The sequence below is a fragment of the Aythya fuligula genome, chromosome 11 (genome assembly GCF_009819795.1).
Source record: "Aythya fuligula isolate bAytFul2 chromosome 11, bAytFul2.pri, whole genome shotgun sequence".
NCBI lineage: Eukaryota > Metazoa > Chordata > Aves > Anseriformes > Anatidae > Aythya > Aythya fuligula.
In genome coordinates, this window is record NC_045569.1 from 20,071,628 (window position 1) to 20,096,708 (window position 25,081).

General features: G+C 39.8%; 2 protein-coding genes across 2 annotated transcripts in view; one reads left to right on the forward strand and one right to left on the reverse strand.

Moving 5' to 3' along the window:
• Positions 1–701: 701 nt before the first annotated feature.
• Positions 702–19,759, reverse strand: AAGAB (alpha and gamma adaptin binding protein). The gene is made up of 10 exons (XM_032194789.1): positions 19,658–19,759; positions 13,787–13,977; positions 13,062–13,158; positions 12,260–12,349; positions 9,913–9,996; positions 5,423–5,505; positions 4,803–4,896; positions 4,030–4,134; positions 3,472–3,521; positions 702–3,355 (listed from the first exon to the last, which is right to left on the reverse strand). The coding sequence occupies exons 1-10, from the start codon at positions 19,728–19,730 to the stop codon at positions 3,278–3,280; spliced, it is 945 nt and encodes a 314-aa protein (XP_032050680.1). The 5' UTR covers positions 19,731–19,759; the 3' UTR covers positions 702–3,277.
• Positions 19,760–19,907: 148 nt separating this feature from the next.
• Positions 19,908–25,081, forward strand: part of IQCH (IQ motif containing H) — a 64,819-nt gene continuing 59,645 nt past the window's right edge. The window contains exons 1-4 of the mRNA XM_032194525.1: positions 19,908–19,955; positions 20,824–20,946; positions 21,316–21,413; positions 21,757–21,871. Of these exons, the coding sequence (XP_032050416.1) occupies positions 21,818–21,871 (54 nt within the window). The 5' untranslated portion in view covers positions 19,908–19,955; positions 20,824–20,946; positions 21,316–21,413; positions 21,757–21,817. The remainder of the gene's footprint in view (positions 19,956–20,823; positions 20,947–21,315; positions 21,414–21,756; positions 21,872–25,081) is intronic.

Consider the following 25,081-nt stretch of genomic DNA (forward strand, 5'->3'; position numbering starts at 1 on the left):
TAGGAAGCCAACGTTACGATGCTGTTTGATTTCCTCGCTGCCTTTCACACACTGCCTGTTGGGCACGTCCCCATGCTGTTGCTCCCTTGCCACCCCTCACATGACAGCTCTGCACCTCCAAGGAAAACTACCCAGAGGCGCTCAAACAGGCACCGTGCAGGCTGATGGAGCCTTCAAAGTTCAACTCGTTATGCTGTGTTTTCATGAGATTCAGTTGATAATTGTGCCATGGCTAACGATGGCATTGCAATTTAATCAGTTCCTTTTAGTTTAAACTAATCTTCCACAGCCTTCAGAGTGTTTGCTGTAACCTCTTAAAGTGCTCTTTGCTAACAGATGCGATCGCTTTCCTTTGAGCTTTCTTACAAAGACCACAGACAGAAACTGATCCTTCCCATTTGCACTGAAGCATCGTTGTGTTCTCCAGAATCACATCCTAAAAATAATTCACTGTATATCTAAATGCTTTTGTGACCATCCTTACCTAGGACAAGCTGCTTCATCTAGCCACAGTGCATTACCTCAACTGTGGCACGTGGCAGGACCGCAGAGCTGTTGCAGAGCCTTGCTCAGCAGTGGAGTACCAACACCTGGGAAAGTCAGCTTCAAAACTGTTCCAGGGATGTAAAACCAAGACAGGAATTCCTCTGCTATTGCTAAACAATGCAGCAGCATACAAAGAGAAACTAAGACGCAAAAACTTTCAGGTTTGCATTTCTACTAATGCCCCTTTTATTCATTTCTGTAATAACTATTTTGTAAAGAAAGTCTGTAGCCAGAAGCAAAGCTTCTCCAGAAAGAAAAACCTAAGTTACCAGCAAAGTAAACTTTAAAAATACAACACAATAATCTTTACAGATCGTTAAAACTAGTTCCCAGCACCTCTCAGCCACACCTCCTACCTTGATGAATAAATAGTGCTTTTTTAAAGCACAGAAAGCATCTACTAATGAGACATTTACAACAACATTTCAAACAGTGCATAGCATGTTAAATCTGCATTAAAATACTATCTGTACAAATGTTTTGCCAATCTTAGAAGCAATAAGGATGCCTTCCCTAGGGGATGGTGGCCATCAGACCTACCTCCTACTATACCAGAGTACTTCTGATTAAATCAAGCTTGCTTGTGCTGTCACCACGTGCTCTGTGCTTTCAAATACTTGTTCTCATCACGATCACTCCTATTTGTAGCAGGCTGAGTGTGCCCAGACTGGTAACTCTGACCCTGGAATAAGGCATCATTTATGGGAATTTATCTGCTTGTACATTGTAAACAGGCAGGAAAGAATTTAAAATTTATTTTTTATCATTTTATTCAATGTAAATAAACTATCACAGTTATATCACATGTATAAAAAACTGAATTTTATAAAGTATTCAAGTGTATTATGTTCTTCACTGTGTTCAATTAATTTACTCTGCACTTTTGCCACTTATCTCTATTGCACAACAGCTATTTAGAAAGGAAAAAAAAAACTTCAGCTACCAAGAAGCAAACAGAAAACTGTTCCCTACTTGGAAGGAACCACCTTCAGTTCTTTATTACAGCTCTCTGTGTTGGGGAAAAAACAAACAAACAAACCAGGAGCAAATGGGAGGAGATGGCAAAGTCAGGGCAAGGTCTGGCAGATGGGAAGAGGTGGTGCGGGCAGGTGTGGTTCCTTGAATGCCAATGTGTGTCCCTGTAAAAGGAGCATTTCTTCTTAAAAATATGTGTTTTACTGTGGCTCAGTCTGTATATAGTTTTTGAGGCTACTAGGAAGGCATTGTTTCTATTCCTTAGAGTTGAAAACACTTCAGATTTTACCCAGGACATGATTTACAGCATTCGAAGGATCCTATTATTTTCGCTTTGCTTAATCTTAAAAGAACAGGCAGCGAATGTCAAGAACCACTGTGAAAGTGCTTTCAGAATTTAAAGCTGTCAAATAATTTATGGAAAGCCAGTGGTTCAAGACTCACTAAATTTACTAACATGAAAAAAGAGACTCTGGAAAAGCTAATTTCAAAATTTCAAAATAAAATTGCTGAACACTGCCTATTTGCCGATTGATAAGGACATGTTCTTGGGGAAAATACCTGCCATTTCACGTGGTACATCTGACTAGTCTGGTTCTTCAGCCGGGAATCTGCTGGCTGCCTCCTTCCATTGATCTGCTGGCTGTGTCTGACAGCTGACTGTAGTAGAAAAGGAGATGTGGCACCTGCCTTTTCTCTTCTCTCTTCCTCACTGACCTTTGCCTTCCTTCTTGTTTTCCTAAAGCCACGTTCATTTACATTCTCCAGTAATTCTCACTATGTGGCCATGTAGAAGATGGCAATATTACCGATTCTGAGGATGAAGGAATTTTTCTAGTCCTTGATAACATCAAGCAGCAATTTGAGACTTGCACTCTGGCACCTTCTAATTAATATACAGGTGCACAAGTCTGTAATAAATGCACCAGGTGCCAGTGTGGGGTGTTTGAAATCACAGCTTCTCTCTTTAGATATTTAGGCTAGAATTCACCAGCAGGAGGTCTGCGCATTCTCCCAGGCCTTGGAGGCCAAGCATTGCAGACGGTTTGGGCAGGGAACTTCACCCCTGGAACAACAGCAAAAATCTGTCTTGCATTTAATCTCAAATTTAGTTTCTAGTGGAAACCCAGGGAGCGTGGCACGACACCTGAGTTTTCACGGAAGGACCACATACTTACAAACGCAAATAGAATTCAAAGCCTATGGGCCATTTCTAATAGCTTTGGCACTCAGCAGGATTAACCTCGCAGACTTGGCATAGCAGCTCACAATAGGGCACAATTCACCAACTTTCTCTTCATGGCTCATATAAATCTGGTTTGTTTTAACTAGTAAGTCAGCTATAAAGCTACATAAAAACATCAAACAGGCCTACATCTAAAATGTTGAATTTAGAATGAAGTACTCATTTAACAACCACTAGCCATATGTAGAAAGATAACTGGTTGTAAATTTGTTTATTTAAACTCAAAAGAGGAAACAATAAAAATGTTAATTTGAAAAATGTAAACTAACTTATTATTTCCTCTAACTCCATCCGTTGTCTTCTAAAACTCTCAGAGAGGGAATGAACGCTCAGACAAAACCACTCTAACCATTAGGTGTTGTGGAATGTGTTACTTAATACAATGATTACGGAGAATCCCTTAACCAAAGAGAGCAATTACAGCTAAATGGGGCTATTTGCAATAAACACTCATTGCAGGAAAAGATCACTCTTTTAGGATCGCTCTGTCGCTTACGGCTACAGAAGAACTTAGTTTTCTTCGTCTGAGGAGAGACCTTCAATTTCATCTCTGTCTCCTCCAATTGCCATCCAGAATGCTTTGGCCACCTAACAATGAAAAAATGGGAAAAATTCCCCTCAAGTGACTGAAGGTTTAGCAGTTCAGAGCTCAGAAAGGATAACTCCATTTTTAATAATTTCAATGTGAATTTCAAAAATCTCACCTTTTCCGCGTGTAGTTTTCTTTGTTCATGTGGCAATGTTGCAGCTTTTTCTGTGGAAAAGAACATGACTTAGGCTGTCACGCTCAGGAGCAAGCAGGCAGAGAAATGCCCACAGCAGTTATTTTTAGGGGACTACAAAGAAATTCATTTAAGTTTATATAAAAGGAAGCGTATTTAGTAGGTGCTATTGCAACTTGCAAAGACCAGAAAGCCAATGCTTCTGAGCACACTGGATTTCGTTTCAAATGTTTGTACCTTTAAACTGCAAGTCTGGCACACAGTTGTAGAGCTAGAATAAAGGTTCTGCTACAGTTTCTTGGATAGAAAACTGTGTAATGTTAATTCACGGTGGACTAGAACTGTGTGATAGCAGTCAGCTGAGCAATATCAAATTTCAAAAGCATTATTAAGATGATGGACAAATTAATGAAAAGATCAGCTACTTGTACAATACCTCAGGCAGCAGAAGGATTTGTACAACCTTCCAACCTCACGCACTGGCTTTCATGCCTTTGATTGATTAAAATAGGCGAGCTGGTAACTCTCCCCAGTACATACCTTTCATTTCTTTCAACTTTGAAAACAGCCTTTCAAAGTTCTCCAGGTCACCTTCTCTCGTGGTTAGGTTGGCTAGCTCTTGAATGTCCGTATCTAACATGGGATCTAAAATAAATGCACATAGGTTTGTTCTAGGTAAATTATTCTGTTTTGTCAGTAAGCATAAAAGCAATCTGATAAAAACAGTACTACGCCATCTGCATATCCCATTCGTACCCCCTCTCTGACCCCCCAGAGGGAAAGAAACATTTAATTTACTGATTGTTCAGAAAGACAACTTATGGCACCGCTGCAGTGGTAACTAATTTGGGTATGTTATATTGCAGTAGCATCTTTGAATTCAGCCAGTATTTAAGGTTTCTTGCTTTAATATAAAATGATCCATTTAGGATGGACCCATGTAGAGCGTGCTTCCTGCTGAATGAGGCTGTAGGGTGTCAAATTGTAATTATTTTTCTCTCCAAGCTTAAACATTTATTCTTATAAAGATGTTTCTGAATAGAAAGAATATCCTCATTGGGAAATTTCACAAATTCAGATCTGAATGTTTCCAATCAGCGGTACTGCTGGCAGACCTTAGCTGCAGGGGCCCTATCCTGTCTAAAGTTGGGCCCATTTTCTCACTGAGAACACCTTAATGCCAAACAATTAGCCTCTACTGGCTCTGGCATTTTTGCCATACTTTTCATTGAGAGCAAGCCAGGAGCTTTCTGGGAGCGTTCCAGCCAGGGGTGCCTGCTCCAACACATCTGCCAAGCAGAAAAAGAGCTTACCTACGTGGTTGTCAATCTGTAAGTTGTTTGTGCTAGCTGCATCTTCTCTGTTGTCTAAATGGGACTCTTCTCTGTCTGCTGCCGAGGGACTGGACTGTCGGGAAACAAATAGATATTACAGGAACTACTGCACCCTAAAAAGCATCATCAGCACATCAAGTGCTTCCTTTTTTAACATTAAAATCTTACTCTTTATCATAAACTGCTACCTACTGTACCCTGTGTATCATTGAAAGCCACACCTTTGCAACACCGTACATAGCTACTACATGAAGCTTTTCTATGACAGGTTTGCTTACTTTTTTAAACAAAACCTTCAAGTGAGAGTTTTTGTTTTGCACAAAATACTGCTCCTGGATATTAATGAGAAACAGCATCTCGTTCTGAAAGACAGCGAGCTCACAGCCACGAGGTGACAGCTACCACGAACAACTGTCTCAGGAGGGCTTTTAAAAAAAATGCAGACAGTTTTTCAGGCTTCAGAAACCAACTTTAAAATAAATTCTGATAGGCTGTGCAGTATCCCTTGAGAAAGGAGGAAAAAAATGAAAGGCACCACCACTACACCCAGTGCGACAACAGGAAAGAGCAAAGAACAAGAAATAGGAATTACTGTTTACTTCTGTATCTTGGTTCTCCTCTGATCCAATGCTACAGTTCGCCCCTGCTAATGTACTGAGAAGGCCAAAACCCTGGGTCCTGTCTGGAAACAAAACAGCTGTTAGTTTGACAGAAGATGCAGTACTATAGCAAGAGCTGCAACTGACCGGTGGGTAAAGATTGCTTTCAGAAAGACACACTCCCACCCCCACAGTCCACACACAAAATACCCTACAAAGCTGTATCGGTACACTTAAAAATATATTTTAAGCAGGAACTTTTCATATTCTCTAAGCTTTTTTTTTTTTTTTTTTTTTTTTTGGTAATTATATTAACAAATTCACTGCTAAATAATAACAAGATGGAAACAGGTCCGTAAGCCACAAGAGATGTGGATGAACTCTTTTCTTTTTATTTGAAATCACTGCCCTGGTAGGATTTGGTCTGCCAAATGTCTTCTGATTCCAAACAAGGCAGTTTTCAAAAGACAGCTGGAGCATTTGCTGTTACTGATACTCAGAGGACCAGGTTTCACTGCCCATGGGAAGCAGCACTGAGTTTGTGGTTAAATGCAGGAAATGCATCAAGGGCTTTTGCTTATACATGTATCATCTAACTAGGAGAGCACTACAGCAATGGCAAAGGCAGTTTTTAAATATCTAATACAGAATTCGTGGAGTTCATTTGGGCTTTCCACAGTCATTAACCTACTGTGTTTTTCAATGGTATTTTATAACCCAACTTCAAAAAAAAAAGTAAATTGAAACCTGAAACAAAACAATCATCTTTTTCATCTGATAGATATGGCACAGTATTTTTAAATTAAGCTAACTGTATTTTTAAAACTTTGTTTTTAAACAATAACGTATGTGCAATAGGTGGTATTGGGATTTTTGCTAAGCCATGTTTTCTGCTGGCTCTGCCTTGAATAGTAAATATTTGTAGTTACATAGGAGACTCAGGAGAGTTTTCTGAAAATATGAGTATTTTAGTCAACTAAAAAAGAAATAACATTAAGTTATTATACTACGAATAGCTAGGAAACAGCAACTTATGCCAGAAGAAAGATTAATATTACTTTCTTTAAAGAAATGTGGTCTACATTAATATTACAATAATGACTAAGCTCTAGATTCAAATGCTGAGATGATGTAATTCTTATACACGCTCCAAATTTACTTGCCATTTATACAAAATTTTGCAGAGCTGAATGTGTAACTAAAACCATCAGCTATCTAGAAAACATGTAAACATGTCTCAGTTGGAGAATTACTAAGACTTCATTTCCTGTTTAATAATCTCCACTGTGTTCTTAGGCTAACGTGAGTCCTGTGCCAGTCCTCTTGTCCCCCCTTATCCCTCCCCCGGGCAGGTATTTGTTTCAATTGGCTCTGTTCTATACAGTTTTTCTGCTTTTACAGATCACTTGCCAAAGGTTTGGGAAGAAGTGAATCAGTCTAGCCGAATGAATCGCCTTAAAAACGTTCAGTTGCAAGAAATCTGAAAGCCCTGAAGTCTGCCAGAGATATTAACAGGCAATTGAGTGATAAAGATTGGGACCTGCAACCCAAAACAAAGTAGCTTCCCAAAGTTTCAGCAAGCTGAGCAAAGCGTTGTCTTTAGGGAAAAAGTAAGGATCAGTGTTTAGCCAATTTCTGAGTCATCTGAAGGCAGATTGGACATTGCAGTCCAGAATGTACTTGAGAGAGAACATTCCCACACTGGCAGAGGGGTGGATTAAGTGACCTAATCATGTACCTCTTTTGTATCTGCAATTTGAGTTCATCCTGTACAGAAAAATGTCAGTGTCTCCATCCCCACGAGCACATACACATAGCCTCAGCCTGTGTAATTAGAAAATGTTGTCCTAATTAGAAAGTACTAGAATGTACAGCCGGGATCTCTGAAAAGCAGCTATTTGTTTCTCGATCCGTGGTTAGGGAGGTGGCAGACACAACACTTGCTTCCAGTCACACCCTTGAAAAAAACCCTTCCTATAAACTCTTTTTATTGGATGTGAAAGTTATTTCAACTTCTGGGTGCAATTCAGGAAGTGGGTGATGTCTTACACAGTGTTCTTACAGAATCAAAGCCAAAAATTATCTCATTCAAATTATTGTAATAGCCGATGGCTCCATTATGATGCAGTCTATAGGGTTTCACAGGTGCCATCAGTTGCTGCTGTCAGCACGGCTTAGTAATTCATATATGCTTGTTTCGTAGCAAAATGTTCTCTACCGTCTTTATCTACTACTCTGCCATAGTCTGTCTGCAGCTGACGTGACATTCATACAGAAATGGAACTAAGTAGCTGGAATTCAAAATTTGTTTAAACAATTAAGCTTGAATAGTCCCAATAAATTGGGCTAATTCTTTGTAAAGGGAGCCAGGCTAATGAGTGGTCCCGCCCTAGGTGACCAGCTTCAGCTGGGATCACTGAAGCACATATTTAAGCAGGAAAGCAGGCAAGCAGCCTCTTCCAGAGGGCAGTAAGTTGTTTCTCTTACTGCCACCTAGGTCAACTAGGTTTGTTCTTGTTGGGACAACTATGAACAACAGTGGTGTTATGAGCTTTTGGGGACAGGAGGGTTGTTAACAGAAGAACTATTGATGTTCTCCTACAGAAAGGGAAGAAAGCCACCTGATTCTTAGACTGCAGAGAACTTCAAGAACTGGAAAACAAAAAGCTTTATGCCAACTGGAAAGGGGATTGCGCTCTAAGTCTTCTCAGGTAAGACTGCTTGTTTTCCTTTTAATAGAGACAATAACTGCTTTATTTACACACAAATTATGTAATATTACATGATATAAAATTGTTTACAATTCAATTATGTTATATGTAATACTTACGGATCAGTGTATGTGTAATAGGTAGAGAAAAAATCAAAAGATCAAGTTTTTCTTAATAGGTATGCAGTATTTGAAAACTTCGGAAGAATTGCACTTGGGTTTAGGATAACACACTTTAATGTGGTTTTAATGCTCATAGCTTAAAAAAATCATTCTTATTCTGTCCATTAATCTGAATTCTCATACAAACACTTAGCTGAAGTAAGGCAATGCTGTAATATTGGCTTTTTGGATGGCTACACTTAACAGTGCTATAAACCTTTCCTGCTACTCAAACATCATATATTCTGTATGAAAAATCTTTCACGTGAAGTGTGACTGTATAACTTCTAAATGGTCAGCAGTTAGAGGTAACTCAGCAGAAAAGCAAAGGTTTTATTTACACGGTGGCTAGTTTCCAGGATCAGGAGGAAGCTGAAAACAAAAGATATGCTACAGGTTGTAAAAAGTTCTATTTTAGGTAAAATGAGCTCAACCACTTCCCTTTGAAAGCGCAGTCAGGTTGCAACAACGTCCAAATATAGCTCACCTCCTGAGGGGTTTGTAGTAACACATATCAACACTGTGTGGTTTCTGTACCATGGAGATAAAAAAAAAAATCTGGATTTTCAAGGAGTTTGACCTTTACATGATATGCTAACGATGCATAGGAATTTCCCCCCATGAAGAACAGAATATGTGACTAAGTTCTGTTCTTCTGTAATGTGACATCTGTCAAATGTTAAGAAAACCGTTTTTGTACTAGCAAGATTAACTTCGTGCCATCTCAAATAGCTACCTGCTTCTTTACGACGGTTATGGTAAATTAGAACCAATCTTAGCCTCATTCTGATGTGGTGTGAGAAATACTGAAAAGGCAACCTTAAAAAAAAGTTTAGGAGTTCTCATCCTTGTTATGCTGAATCCCCAATAACCATCTTGCAGTTACAAGAACAAAAACCTCTCAGCACTTGAAATCATTACACAGTAAGAAGATGTAGGAAGGAAAAAGCCACAACAGTGGAAAATTGTACATCAGGGAGCAGGCAGACATCAGAAGGTTGATAGTGGGATGACTCCGAAACAAGAAATATAAGGCCAAACACCACACGCAAATTTCATCTTCCTACATTTCCTGCAACAACTTGTGTAATTAAAAAGGTAATTAAAGGCTTTCAAGAAAACAGAAGTATTTACACTAGTAGTAACTCTGGGCTAGCCACACATTTCCTCTTCTACTGTCTAATCGTGAAGTGATTTTTCCAAAACTGTATCTCCATCTGATAATCAATTACCTGCAGGAAACTGGGCTGTGTGGTTTTTGTACTATTTCCAAAAAGTTCTGCAGTTTCCGTTTACTTAAGTGGGATTTCTACTGGGAAGTCAGTCCTTCTTGCAGTGCACTTAATGTATTACAAGCTTCAACAGACATTTGAGAGCAAGTTGAAGTATAGAGGAACAAATACTGAAATGGGATTAAATTTCACCCATTGCCTCTAAGTCTCTGTGTATTAAGAGACAACAAGTGATACCTGGAAGGCCTATTTCCATGTAAAAGGTTGGAGTGCTGTAGCTGTCTGCATTTGCAGTAGCATTGTGGCTGCTAAACTTAAAGTTTTGCTAAAAGCCTCCAGGCTTCATGTTCTTCAGAATTCACACAGTGGGAATCCGTATTACATACCAGTCTTCATGACTACGTTTGACCACACATTGGCATTCAAGGCTTGCACAATTCGTTTGACTCCTGTGGACTCCGGAAAGTCATCTAAAAAAAAAGTTTCATTCCTTGTAATTAGACCAAACACCAGTACATGCTGCAAAGTAACATGATGTGTGACTGAGTACCTGTCCTATCTTACACCAAGGGATATAAAGGACTTCTGTTAGCAAAGACAGATTTCTTGCCTTTGCTTCATGAAAGGCCAAAGAAATCTAGATTAATGCCACACCTCTTGGTCTAGACTTCTAAGTGTTATGAACTGTGAGCTCTATTTTTTATAGAGAAATCTATATTTTGAGTGGAGCTTTAAATATTTAGCTTTGGACCTACATTAATAAATAACTTCCAGGTAATTTTTAAAGTAATAGATAATTTTTAAGTCAGTGCTAGAAGCAAGACTTCTGTTACCCCAGATCTTTCAGAATGCTGTGTAGTATAAATAGATTCTAGAATTCCTTCAGAAGGTAGAGAACTTCAGACAACCATTGATGAGGGTGCAACGCTTGTTAAATTAAAACTATTATACAAAAGCTATCTTTGCAACATCTAACTAATGGTTGTAGTAATCCTGTAAATTACAGTAACTTCAAAGATTAGGGAAAGCATTGTTTGGACTTCAGCTTACTTACTGAATAGATCTGACACCACTTCATATAAAGTCAGTTTTCCCATTTCCTTGGCTTAGTCAGCTTCCCATGTTTGTTTAGGTCTCACAAAGCAATAGGGAAGAAAAACCCTTTGGATAGGAAAATGTGATTGCTTAAAAATCAGCTCTCCTAGGATGACTTGGGGACTAGTGTAATAACTGAAACTGCCTTTAAAAATGAATTTAAAGCTGTCTGTGACACCTTAGATCAAATACTCTGCCCTCCATGATAATGTTTAGTCTTGTGTTGGTCATTATCTAGAGTCTCAGCTCTTGTTCTCAGTACACAAAATTGACTGATAGAGTAGTTAGAGTTCCAGTTTGTTTGGGATAAGATACCAAGGATGTCATAACTTTCAAACAGATACTGGCTCAGTATGTTTACTGAATCTATTTTATCTTCTGTAATTCATATCGAATGCATACAAGGTAAATATGTTACTGAGAGCAATGCATTTCCTCTCATGCATGAGTCACAGTGAATCAACCAGCATGTTAAAAAGTGCAGGAGAGAATGTGTATCTTAATATTCCAGAGACTAATACCTTGAGTTATTATTCCCATTACTTATTATCTAAAGTGATTATGCTATTTAAATGGTGCATAGCTTGTTCTTTACAACACTTACTCAGTAGAAAAATAACGTTACTAATGTTTCCTTTAAATGCACTTCAGAAGAAAACTTCAATGGGTATCAATTCCTGATCTTCCTGTTTTCTATAAATCAGATTTATAAGCATCCCTCCCACCCCAAATTAAAAAGCGTTAAACTGAAAGGCATCTTAAAAGGGGCAGGAGTTCTTACCTACCTGGGATACAGTTATAATTTAACTATCTCTTTGGTGGAGAGGAGAGCTTGAGTTTTAGAAGGCCTTTACACTTGACATATTTTTAGTGACAGCTATGTACTTGCTAAACTTGAAATGGAGCAAATGTTAGTGAATTATTCCACTCTAGACTGGAAATGGAGTTGGTTATCTTATTTTTGGTTCTGTAGTGGTAAAATTTAGAAACTTTCTTAATTATTGAGATGAGATAAGGCTAATTCTGATAAGGCTGTCAGGAAGTGCAGAGTCACTTTTCAAGAGTGGAACATCACGGTACTGACTTTGCTTTATGGGTTTTCTCAAGTTATAACTGTATGGCTAGGCAAGTGATTTTGAAACTGGTTTATTTCCTGTGTAACAGTGCATGCACTTCTAAAATGTTTTTCAATAATCTCCCCTTTTCAGCCCATCATGTCACTGAATAATCTCCATTTTCTCTTTGTATGTACAATAGCTTTAAATCTTCTTCAGAAAGATGCATAAGGGCAGGAAAATTCTTAGTCTATCTGCTGCTTGTTTCGAGACTGATTTCAAAATGGAATATAAATGCTTTTTATGTATCAATCAATATCCTAGGATTAGTGCCAGAAAAAGGAGCTGATATTAGTTTTATGTAGGTACTAAAGAAACCAGTAGTTGTAGTTGGGAGGAGACAAATGTGATGTCTTGGAGGAAATTCCTCCTTTACTTCCTGACTGCTTATAGCAGAGACTAAACCTTAGCAATTGGGTGCATTCCGTGCTGTAATCATGTAGCACAGAAATAATCATGCCCCTTGCAATTGTTTAGAGGATATTTTAGTGTATTTTTCATTCTAAAAATTACAAGTACCTACCATCTTCATCTGGCAGTTCCTCGGGGCTAAGTTCCACCAGTTCAAAGCCATGCTTGATGCACCATTCCTGAGCTTTCTGTCTGTTAACACCTAACGTGGGGAAAACAAAAATGCCTTCTAAACATACACATTTGAGACTAATACCAACAGTTGAATTTCTAGCTATGTTTTAGTCCCTCCAAGTTGTTTGCTTGTTCTGGATTGTATGGGTGGGGGAAAAAAAGTAGTAGCTGGTTTAGGTCTTACAGTTGCTTCAAATTTAATTCCAAAAGCCCCAGAATCAAATGTCTTTGAATTGTTTTTAATAATTCAAATTTTTCAAAAATTTCAAAAATTTCAAATAATTTTTAAATAATTCAAAGTGAATGAAGGTTTCCACTACTCTGGAGTTGAACCTGAAATGTGTTACCTTAATACAACAGCGAACTGTAAGGCACAGATGTGCTAATACAGAACCAAAGCAGCCATGTGTATTTAATGCCCAAATGATTAAAAAATACCTATATATAATTTCTACTACAGTTAAGCAACTCAGTCATCTTTTTCTTCACTAGATTGCGAACGTCAGTAATAAGACTGCCTTGTTAGTTACCTTGCAGTGCACACTATCATACTAGGAATGGGATATGCAAAGTTCATTTTAAGCAGGCTTGTAAAATTCTGATTCAGTTTTAAGTACTACTAGTTTAGTACTTCTGTTCTTGGTCATGAGAACACCCTGGCTCTTATATATGAAGTCCATTTTCACCCAGATATTTTAAGAAATCTTGAAGTCAGTTTTGGATTTCTGCGGATATCGTACCATTTTCAGATACCCTGTTACAGACCAGGATCATGACTTCTGGTAGCCACTCTTCTGTCAGAGGAAGCCATTCAGAGACACTATCAAGTCCAGATTTCTAAAGGAAAGAAAAGATCTTTGGAATACATCCTCAAATACTTGACAAGTTTTATACCAGTTTTAATCATTAATAGTACTAGAAAAACAGCAATGAGGTAAGGAAATATACCAGACTGCACATTAGGTATGTTTAAGATGCTTGTGTTCTAACTACTGAAGTTGATTTATATACAGCAGCCTTCTTGATTTACCCTTGGACCTCCCTTTCCTATTTAATGTTATTTATGCAACCCTAATTTAGATCAGGAAAGTCTTTCACTTAATGTTGATCACTAGTATTTTAAGCAGATCTCAGGTTTGATGTCCAGCTATTCCCTCTTCCACACTGAAGTGGATGTTGTGGTAGCTGATGAACTATACTCATTGCTCTGGTTTATTGAGACAGTACTGAGATGTGTGGTTAAAGGTATCTTTAGGATAAGGTATATTTAGGAGTCTAACAGCAAAAGGGAAGGAAATATCTGCTGTTGCTAGAAGGCACAATTTACCTTTGATCTACTGATAATTAATAGAACAGCCTAAGAGAAATTGAGGTCACAGGATGAACATAATATAGATTGTGGTTATCACCATAAGGCAACTATACCATACAGATAAAGCAATATAATGAAGCAGAAGAATCTTACTATTGAGCTGTCAAAGTACACCACAAATGCTTGCACAGATTCAGCAATTTCTGCAGTAACAAGAAATGTGCTTGGTACTACACAGAGGTGAATATCCGCAGAGTAATATTTATTATCTATTGTCCAGGGGTAGAAATCCACTCCTCCACTCGTAGTAGCACCCACAGTAAGGTCATCTTTTCCTGTGATACCTGTATAAAAGAAAATGAGAGAAATTATTTTCTTGATGCTGGTTTTTTAATATAATTCAACTAGCAAAGCTTGGCACAACGGTGATACAGAGCCATACTTGCTATAATTAAATGAATATGTATTTAAGATGTAAAAAAAAAAAAAATAAACCTCCATTCCTTACTTGATCTTACTGTTTAGTACTCTTAGATGAATTCTAGCTTTCAAAAATGAAATACGGTACAGAAGGTCTTGAGAGAGTAAGCTTTTTTTTCCCCCCTGGAAATGCCTTTTAAAGTGTTAGCCTCAAACTCACGACCTGTAAACAGGATGTATGGAGACAATAAAAGGCTTCATTTCAGCAGAAACAAACCTTGCATGTTCATTCAGATGTAAAGAACTGTTTACCTGTGACCAAAATCTCAAGGTAACTAATGAGAAAATAAACCAAGTGACTGGAATTCACTTGTAATTCCCATTAAATTCCATGTAGGAGTTCAACAATTAATCCAAGGCAGTGCTTTGATAGTGCAATGCTAAATGTTGCTATCAGCACACCAAGGGCAGCCTTTGCAGAATGCTCATGGCATGACAGCCACCTGGTGGAGCTGAATTACAGCCAGCAGGGGAGTGTCCCATCCACACCTTGCTGGAAGGGGCAGGATATCTTGTCCAAGGTGAACAAACTCATGGGCATTTGGTAATGTAGGTAAATCACATTAAATTGACTGAGTCATCTGGGTATTGGAAGAGTTTTTTAAAAAGTGAGTTTTCAAAGATTTTAAGGTTTTTATCTCAAAAGAGTTGAGACAATTCCTTAGTTGGCTGGGGACATCACTCAGGTAATCCTACACAAACCTCGACTCTGAACTTTATGCTCCTGCAGTATAATCTTCCAAACTTCTGTTTGTATAAATATGGATGAGACTACTGATTTGGGTTGGATGTTTTGATAATCTTTAAAGATTTTTTTTGTTGTTTCTTGTCTATTTGCTATTTCAACAGCAAAATGGAGCATCTCAGTAGTCACTTCTAGCTGTTGCTCCTTCTGTTTGACAGCTCAGGGGTACAACCATGCTTCTGATGCTCCGTGGCCACAGGAATGATTGAACCTTGGAAAATCAGCAGTCAGACTTGGGCAAAGGGAAATAAACAGCATGAGGAAAGGAGATCTGTTCAGGCTACCCACTGCAGCAAGAGTACAAAAAGGAGAGCTTGCAAGAGACTTTCATAAGCTGATAAAAAAAACTTTCATGTCTACTCTGTAAGTGATCTTTTTCTTACAAAGGAGTTCATGGACAAATTTAGGTCTCAAAGTACTGCTAGAAGAATGAGGACATGTCCCATTTCCTATCACACGCTACTGCTCGTGTATCTGAAGCAGCCTTTCATCCCATTGTGCCTCTGATTACCTGTCATTTGCCCAAAGATTTTGCCAGCCCCCTGTGAAATTTCTCTCCCAGTAAAACTGGATGTTGTGTGCTGACCTCAAAGTGCTGCGGGACCCTTCTGAAAGGATTCCAGCTCGCTGTGTCTGGGACAGCACGTGGGGTTGTAGCAAATTACTGCACTGCAGCCTGATGGCTTGCGGCAGGAAGCAACTGCAGTCGGGGCTGCTTGGGAACGGTGCTCTCCTCTCCCCCAAAAGGCACTTCGACCCACTAGTCTGGGGCTTTGGGGCAACCAAGAAAGGACTACAAAGTATTGGACACTGCAACTCCAACTGAGCTGTCAAGGGTAAATATCACCAGGCCTAAGGATGGTATTTGCTGCCTTGGAATCCCAAGAATTTCTTCCCCACAGTCTGTATGTTAATGGAGGAAAAAAAAAGCAGCCAGAATAGTTTGAGAAAATATTTATCAATAAATTCCACAAACTCCACTGAGCTTTATTTGGAGAAGGAATAAACTTCCAGACAATTAACACGGCAGAAGGAGGTGACTTGTCCAACTTATCTCCAGTGAGTTACTCATTTTTAATTTTAAGCTTCCCAGCCACTGAAAGTGTCAGTGGTTTGCCATCCAAGGAGCTCGGAAAACCATCTGAGTCACTCGGTGACCACAACAGCAGGCAGGCTACGGGGCTGACTTAATCAGCTCGCCTTTCCACGGAGCAGAGAGGCTGGTTTGGATGACAGGCATGGAAACAGGCTCCAAAGGCACCGGTGTTAAAGAACTAAAAACATGCATGGAAAAGTTCACGCCACAAAAGAATATTGCTTAGTGTCATTTAAAAACATGATTTAGAGTTTAAGATCCTCTCTGAAATACCTCCACAGCTAATGCTGGGCACTTGTTTTACTGAAATAACTTTTATTGGAACTTCACCAGTAACTGCTGAACACTAGGACGTATTTCAGTGTCCCCCACTTCTAAAAGCTCTCTGTGATCAGCACCTCTGCTGGATGTGGATGGCTATCTTCCTCCACTGCAATGTGCAGCATGTTACTCTGCTTCGTGACTCTGCTCACCCTCCAGCCCCAAACCATTTGGGAGCAAGGCCGCAGCTGGCACAGGGTCAGTCTGTGCCTCAGTCCAGTGCTGGAGTGACTGGTACAGTACAGATCAATGGACTTCCACCTTTCTGTCCGAAGAAGATGCTTTTGCTTCCAGGCTGTCAGTCACCACCTTCTGGCTTTCCAGGAAGCTCATTAGTCGTGCCCCCTTCCTTACTCGCAAGTATCCGTCATTTTTAATCAGAAAAAAATTCTGATATATACTTTGGAAATGAATTTCAGCTCATTATGTAAATGTTTGCTCATTTCATTTTACTGATTTAAACTTGATGACTTTTAATTTCATGGGCTTGCATGTAGGCTTTGTAAATTAAATGGTTTAGAAGACAAGGAAGAGGACAGTGTTAAACTAAAAATTCACATATCCATCCCTTTTTTGTAACAGAGGCTTGTGTATTCTGGAAGAGTAGGGCAGCAATTAATTACTTCCTTAAAAGGACCATTAAGAGACCAGAAAACTTCTCAGAGAAGCAGAATGCAGAGTCACATGCAGATCTCATGCCTTTTGTTGCAGTTTTCCCTGTTCTGACATCCAGCTGGTACTTATGCTCTTCTGCCATTTTGTGTTTAAGGTCACTGGGTTAGGGCTATCTTTTTAGAACCATTGCATTTTTTTCAGATATTCTTTCCCAAGCAGATTTAAGTATTGATCACTCTTCCTAGTGGTCTTTAGATTGAACAGATGCAAGACCACAACTGCTTTTCTGCTGTGCCCCAAGTGATCCCAGTCCTCTCAGCTGGTAGGTACACCAAGTTCTTGCATTCTGGGCCTTGAGAGCCACCTGGTGGAATACACCATGCGAAATGCTCCTGCAAGTTACACAAGGAGTAAAGTGACCTCCAATGTGTGCTCACCCTGTGTTCTGCTGGGGGAGGGAAGGAGAGGTAAATAGTCAAAAAGAAAAGTGGAAGATGACATCGGTTCTGTAAAACAGTATTTGTCTGACAGTGTTTTTTTAGTAAAAACAAAAATACTTATTTGGTATCTTAATAATTTATCTGGTAAGGGCCAATCCTATCCTGTGTGTTCTATAGATTGGGTTTGCCACAGTATGCCATGAAATAAAGCATTCAAGGTATCCCATAGAAGCTTGAAAGGGTAAAAACGTATCTAGCAAATGTACCATAATACTCTCTTCCTCGAGCCATTTTCTACTTAAAAGGATTAAAATGGAGGGAAAAGCCTCGCAATTAGTGCAGAAACTTCTGGCACTCATCAGGAGAATTCAGTTCTTGCATACCTCTGAGCAGCAAAGCCTCTAAGCAGCTTCTTTCTACTTATAAAACCAGGTTTGCCTACAAAGAGCATGTACCAGGGAAGTCCAGGAACACAGCAGCAACAGCGGTGACCACAGAGGTAAGATCTTTGTGTCATGTTGTAGACCCCAATCCCACTGCTATGACATGGACCTTACCAGGCAGTACAGTATTTAGTATCATATTTAACCAAAAATATTGCATATCAAACACTGAATTGCTTCAGAGGTGCTAATATAAGATTCCTGTTCTCAGCCCTGAGCCAAACCATCTCGTAATGCCTTTAAGCTGGCGTGACACTGATGCTGTGAAGGCACAAGCACTGAGAATTGTGCCAGCATTTTGTTCTAACCCACCAAAACCTTTCAGCCCACCCAGTCTACTGTTGTCAGCCATGGCCATATATCTTCATCAACATATTCTTAGATGTTTTATAGCTTACTGTGCTTATGTCCCTGGGGGAAGCCCCTTTACTGTGCTCCTAAGCAAGATATCACTGGAAAAGCAGGAGAAAAAAAAGTTTGTGTGCACTGAAGCTGTTCAAGTTAGGTACCTCAGTGTGCACATCAAAGAGCTTGTGCCAGCTCCCTAAAAAGCAGGACTGTACTAACAAATTGTAATGGCAAAACCACCAAGATCTGAACACTTCTTCCTGGAATGCCCCTGATTTTTAGAATTACTAAAAATTCCACCAAAGTTTTCTCTACTATTAGGTCTTACCAGCGTTCCCTTTTCCAAGCCATAAAAAGGGGAACCGGGTCTCAAGAAAACCACTTCCCACTGTATGAATGTAGTCACTCTACATGGGGTAAGCGCAATCTGCAGTTTTCTCAACTGCAGAGAGGCTGCTTTAACTTTCCCTTTCTCTGTGCTGACAAATGGCCAAATGCATCAAAGAGAACCTAAGCAAGTGCTCAGACCCAGCAGGAGCTTTAGAAAGTTCTCCAGCACTGAAGGTCTGAGATATTCTCCAGTCACTTTGTAGTTGGAAAGGTGAAATCAATGGGACTGTGCATGGCCTGCTTTTATGTTGCTGTGCCCACAGTCCTGAGCTGCTGCTGTCACTCCACTGCCCTGTCTTGCTCTAGTGGCCACCTGGAGTGTCCTGGAGGAATATGAGGCTGCTTTTGTGCTGTGGATGCCCAGAACAGCTAACAGCGGGGCTTAGGGTCTAGCCAAGCTGTTATTTTTTTAATGTACATCTGCTATTGTACAAACATGTTTGTTCAGTTGTGAGATGCTCTGGTTTAGGCCAGGTTTTAGGGATGTGGCTTGTGGGTGATCATGGTAGGGGGATGGTTGGACAACTTTTCTGACCTTAATGATTCTGTGATGCTAAGCAGGGTTCAGACACTCGAGACAGTGGCTGGCTCACACCAAAACAGCTGAGGCTGTGGGGTTTCATTTCTCCTCCCTCCTGCAGTGACGGTGTCACAGAATCATTAGGGTTGGAAAAGCCCTCCAGGATCACTGGGTCCAACCACCCCCCTGCCACCAATGTCACCACCAAACCATGTCCCCAAGCACCACGTCCAACCTTTCCCTGAACACCCCCAGGGACGGGGACTCCACCACCTCCCTGGGCAGCCCATCCCAACGCCTGAGTGCTCTTTCTGAGCAGAAATGTCTCCTCATTTCCAACCTGAACCTCCCCTGGTGCAACTTGAGGCCATTCCCTCGGGTCTTATCCCTCATTACCTGTGAGAAGAGGCCGATCCCAGCTCCCCACACCCTCCCCTTAGTCAGTTGCAGAGAGCAATGAGGTGTCCCCTCAGCCTCTCCTCACAGGCCTGCTGCCCCAGGCCCTTCACCAGCCTCTCAACCCTTCTCCGCACACCAGTTTATCCCCTCACTGACACATTTATTCCTTCATTATCTTATTTATTCCCTCCCTAGGTCGTGCGGCGTCGCGGCCGGGCCCTACTCACGTCTGACGAGCTCCTGGGCCGCGAAGCCGCGGGCGCAGCTGGTCACCAGCGCCAGGGGCCCCGCCGCCGCCATGGCGCCCGCCGCGCCCCTTCCGGCCTCTACCACACGGACGGCGGGGGGAAAAGGCGCCGAGAAACGTCCGAACCCGCTTTTTTTTTGCTCTAAAACCCCCTCTCGGTGTGAGCGGGTGGTGCGGCCCGCCTCGCGCGTCCCGTTGCTAGGGCTGCGGCCGCAGCCGCCATGGCCGGCTCGGAGGGGCCGGGCCCGGGGAGGGGGGCGGAGGCCGCCCTGGTGCAGGTGGGGCCCGGAGGGGCCCAGGCGCTGCCCCCGGCCCAAGGGGGGGAAGCTGGGGAGTTGGGGGAGGTGGCAGCTCGCTTGGGGGGGGGCGGAGGGGTGAAGTTGGTGCCTCATAAAGCTGTGCCCTGAGGGCTGTATTGAGGTGCAAGGATGTGTCTGTCACTAAAATGTCACCCCAATGTCACCCGCAGTGACATAAACGCCTCGCTGCGAGCTTCATTGGGGTCTCCTCGGGGTGCAATTCCTCTGGGGTTCTTTCCTGAGGTCCCCTCGGCACTGGTGAAACCTGCGTTGGATTTGGCAGCCTGTGCCTGAGAAATGCTGTGAGGGTTTGGGTTTTGGGCTGGAATCGCATTGGAGCACCTTTGAGTTGCTAATCTTGCTGTAATCACGTTGTTGTTCTCAATATATGTGAGCCACGGTGTTGTTTTCTTCGAGTATTCACAGTTTGTGCTTCTGTGATGCTGTTTGTGTAACCGAAGTCACAAAATGGTGTTTTAAAGAGTGATTTTATCATGGTTAGTAAATATTCTGTGAATCATAAGGTGCTTTAATCCTATTGTGGAGAATTGCACTGTTGTTCAGTTGCATTTCCTCCATGCTTCTCAAATAATCTTCCAAACTGAGGACTTTGTCAGCTTCAAATGGAAGTCACCCAAAAATGTTCACAGAGTCCAGCAGGCATTAACCATCCACGTGGCACAAGAGACTAAGGCCTCTGAACAGGCCCCTGCATTGGCAGCAGCGTTTGGGAATACTTTTGACAAAGGAGAATCAGTGAAAAATTTGATTAAATGCTAATACATAATCCCACGGCTTTGGGTTATAGGTATGACTTGTGTCATAACTTGTTTGTTTGTTTTTTTAGGTTCAAGAAGACCTTCATAAGCTTAAAGACAAAGTGAAAAATATCAGCTTGAAGGGAAATGTGGAAGATGTGGATATCAGTGATCTGGAAACAGCAATTGAAAGAGCTGAACTTGGGCTGAGAGTAAGTAAAATGGAACAGATCCAGAAGACACCTCAATCTTTGAGATTTCTGTCAATAATTCACTTAAGGACATATGTTTGTCATCCTGCAAGTTCCCTTTCTGATCAGCAAATGATGGGATTCATCAAATATTACAGTTTAGAATAACAGCTTTTTTTTTTTTTTTTTTTTTTTTTTTTTTATGGTCAGAATTAATTAATTTTGGGCCTCTTAACTTTAGCCAAAGTCTGATTTAGTCCAACAGAAGCACAAAGTGTATCAACTTTTCAGTCATGGGAAGCTCTAGATTGTCCAGTTAACTGAGTTAAATAAATTTAGTATCTCTCATGCCTGTATAATAGTCTAAACATTTTTTTTTTCCTCTGACAGAAACACGCTGAAAATTATTTAAATGCTATAAACAGACAAGTGTTAACTATTTCTTCTACTGATAATAACGAAGTACATTCAAAACAGGCCACTAAATGGTAAGTGAAACAGCAGTTTTATTGCTGAGACGAATGCATGCATCAAGACAGAAAAACTATGGTACCAGGATTTTATAAAGCAAATGGAAATATCGGCCCAAATGAGGTTATTTTGGTCATTTACTATTTTAGTTTTATTTTGTTTAAGCTAAAAAGCAATACAAAAGTAAATGCAGTCCTAAGAAGTTAAAGCAACCTTCAGTTAACTCCTGTGATTTTTCACTAAACATGTTTAAGTAAAAATATAGTATTTTAGATTTAACCACGTGGAAGCAGTATGGATTTAATAGGTAAAATCAAAGTAAATTTTAAAAACCTCACTGTTTCTTTCTTTCTAACTCAGGGGGCTTCATTTTGGTGCTTCTCAGAAACAGCTTGTTTTACCACGAGTGCCTGTTGAGCCCATGACTGTCCAGGCATGCAGCAAATCAGCACTACGTATTTCTCAAGGTTCACAGGTCTGAAATAACATATTACTTGTTTTGCCAGAGACCACATTAAATGAGTAGGCTGTCATCTTGTAGGTTACCAGTTGATCCCATGACCTTATGTTCTGACTCCACATGAATTCAGTTTTTCATAATACACCATCTGGTGACTGAATATGTTAAAAATTCTCAGTAGAATGAGAGAGCTAAGAAGGAGGAGCTTTCTTCCTGCTTCACGGTAGGATAAAGTCTAAGTTATGAAGGACATTAGTAGTATCATAGGTGCATCCACAAGCCTTCCATTCCTTATTTTTCTCCCACAAGTACCTTGTTAAAGAATCCTGAAACTAGATGTTTATTCTGTTTTAAGGTCCTGGTTCTGCAAATATCATAGGATTAACTGTGACTCTGTGAGTAATGACTTTGAAATAAATGGGACTGTATATTGGAGTAGCATGAGCACAGATATAAATGTTTGTATAATTTGAGACTAAAGCTAGTTCTCTCTTTTGTTTTTGAGTAGAAGACATGGGGAAATGTGGGAAAGATTTTCTTTCATATATAGGGCAGTCACCTCTGTAATAAGTGTAGCTTTTTTCCTTGAAATCTGATGTTTCAATGTCTTTCGTAAGTGAAATCCATGTAAATTCATTTAAAGCCTTCTTAAAATGGTTGTATTGGAAGTGTTGGTTTTTTGTTTATTTTATTCTAAGGTGTGAGTTTTGACTGGTGAGTTCAAGCTGTTTTTCTCAAACATTTTAAAAACAATTTAATAAAATATTTTTAAATGCCCATTTTCACAATTTTATGTTGTTATGGTTTACATTTGAGGGAGCTTTGGTGAAAGATAACCTTAAGAGGAGGCCGTCTGTTGTACTAAGGCTTACCAGAAGCTACACAAAATTGTATAGCCAGAATGAGCAGCCAAACACTTCTATTGCTGATTTTCTTTGTAAAAGAAGTCCCACTGTAAAGCAGTATTAAAGTATTGCATATTTTTGAAATGATGAATAAGATAGTGAGATCTCTAGTTCTTATTTAACTTGAACAAATTTCATGATGCAGTAGAACTACGAAAATGAATTTCTGTGAGATTGTACTGAAAGAGTCAGTAATCTTTATATATAAATTTTATATCTTTGTATAAAATGTTACTGTTATTGTTGTGAAATGTTTTCATTCATAATTTTTAAAGAATATGAACATTGGAATTTGTTGAATGGAGTACCCTGGCCTTCCCAATTTTGAATGGATAACGATGGTGTCTAATGGTGTTCTGAAAGCAGGATACAGTTTCCAGACAGTACGCTAACCCTGTCCTATATGAACACACTTATGTTTTGGAAAAAAAAAAAAAGTCATTTACTCTGTAAATTCTATGTTATCATTGGTCTTTCAACTCTTCATGTGCATGAATGAGCTTAATTTACAGTGGAACATATCCTATGTCCTGCCTTGACTTTCTCTTTGTCTTTTAATTTTTGATATCCATGGCATCTGCTTAGAAATGCATATCCAGTGACACACAAGCTAGCCCTAATTTCCCATTATAAAGAAAATGACAAACAGCGCTGTTTTGCCAGCTGTTCGACATGCCCGTCATGCCAACATAAAAAGCTTTTATTATTAAATAGTTGTGAAATCCAGCTGGGAAATTCTCACCTACAATTCCTCACTTCCTGTCTTTTCCTCACTTGCAACTATAAACAATTTTTTTTTGTATTTAAGTGTACTTTCCTGTTTTTCCAAATTTAATTCCACTAGGAAGAAATACTTGTGAACTGAATAGTTTGCCATTTGCAGACAGTATTTCCAGGTATGTAGGCTTGAAGGAATCAACTTCTCAACCCACAGAGGTTCTGAGAGCGATGAATAATTCATGTAGTAATATTTTTGTGCTTTGCAGTCCGTAGTAGGCCATGTGAGAGTAGAAATGGAGCATAAGTTGTATTTGTAGCAGTTAGGATAAAATAAGGTTGGAGTCAAACGAGCACAGATGCAATTTTCACGTAGAATACTTGTCATGTGGGAAATAGTTTGCCCACAGGTGTCAGAATAGGCTTAAAATTATTGTTTAGTCACACGTACACTATTTCTGAATCATAAAAGCAGCAGCGTGAGGCTGTTTGAACCTGACTCATAGGAGGAATTGTGAAGCACTGTCCCCCTTTCTTATCCTCATGGTGTGCTGTAATTGGGTTCCTTCTTCTAATGAGGCTTAAGAACCATAAAGAGGCATCTTGCAAGAAATGTAAAGCCCCCAGCACTGGCTGAAAGGACACTGTTGTCCATAACCAGTATGTGAATCAGTTCAAATTTAAAAATAAAAGTAAAAAATATCTGCATTATTGAAAACACACAAGCTTTCGCTTGTGCAGCTTTATTTTGTTTTGTCACTAAAAGCTGACATTGTGAATGTACAGTAGAAGTTAATGTTCTCTTTAAAAGAATTAAATGTGTAAACAAAAAGTTGTTTCTAGAGGGTTTAGAATTTGCACATACCACAAATAGCCAGACATGAAAAGCGGTTTAGTTACTGATAATACAGATTGTTTCAGAGATTAATATAATGTAACTCATTCATAAAGGAATTAGACTCCATTTGAAACCATGCACCACGTGCATCTGCAAAATAGAATTACCTAGTCTGATTTGTTGGCCTGCTATGCAATTAAATGCCCTCTGCTCTGACATGACTTCTGTGTAGAAATAAAACAGGATTTGAATCCTTAACTGTATGGCTGCACGTCAACTTGTTTTGTTTATTCCTCTATACTCCATGCTAATAGTTGAGCACAATAATTCTTGTAGAGCATTATATTTGTAATAATGCACTGTTTGCTCTGCTCTTCTCACCTTTTTTTCCTTCTACATCAAGAAGGTTGAGGCCACTTTAAATGTAAGACCTTGGATGATATAGATGGAAGAGACCGATGATACCATCCTGCAAGTGTAGAATTGTCACTTGCCATAGATTATTATTATATTTTATTATTAAGCATTTCAATTCTTGTTACACTTAGTGGAATTTGCCACTCCAACACTGATCACTTCACTGTCAGTCTGACTGGGGAATCTGAATTGTGAATCATCTCCTATTTTAATTGAGAAGGTGCTCAATTTTCCCCCAATTCTTGTTTAATAGCACAAGCAGTTTCCTTTCTGTACAGTGGTGTGTTATAGTAATAAAATAAATACCACAAAATCACTGATGAGGTGAAAATTGAACTTTCTGTCTCT

What these genes read in the sequence shown, in the direction of transcription:
- AAGAB (XM_032194789.1), bottom strand. Translation starts at nt 19,730, where the DNA reads ATGGCGGCGGCGGGGCCCCTGGCGCTGGTGACCAGCTGCGCCCGCGGC. An exon ending in AGGAGAACCAAGATACAGAA is followed by an intron (nt 4,897 to 5,422) that starts GTAAACAGTAAT and finishes GTTTCCCGACAG; the next exon opens with TCCAGTCCCTCGGCAGCAGA. An exon ending in ACAGATTGACAACCACGTAG is followed by an intron (nt 4,135 to 4,802) that starts GTAAGCTCTTTT and finishes CATTTATTTTAG; the next exon opens with ATCCCATGTTAGATACGGAC.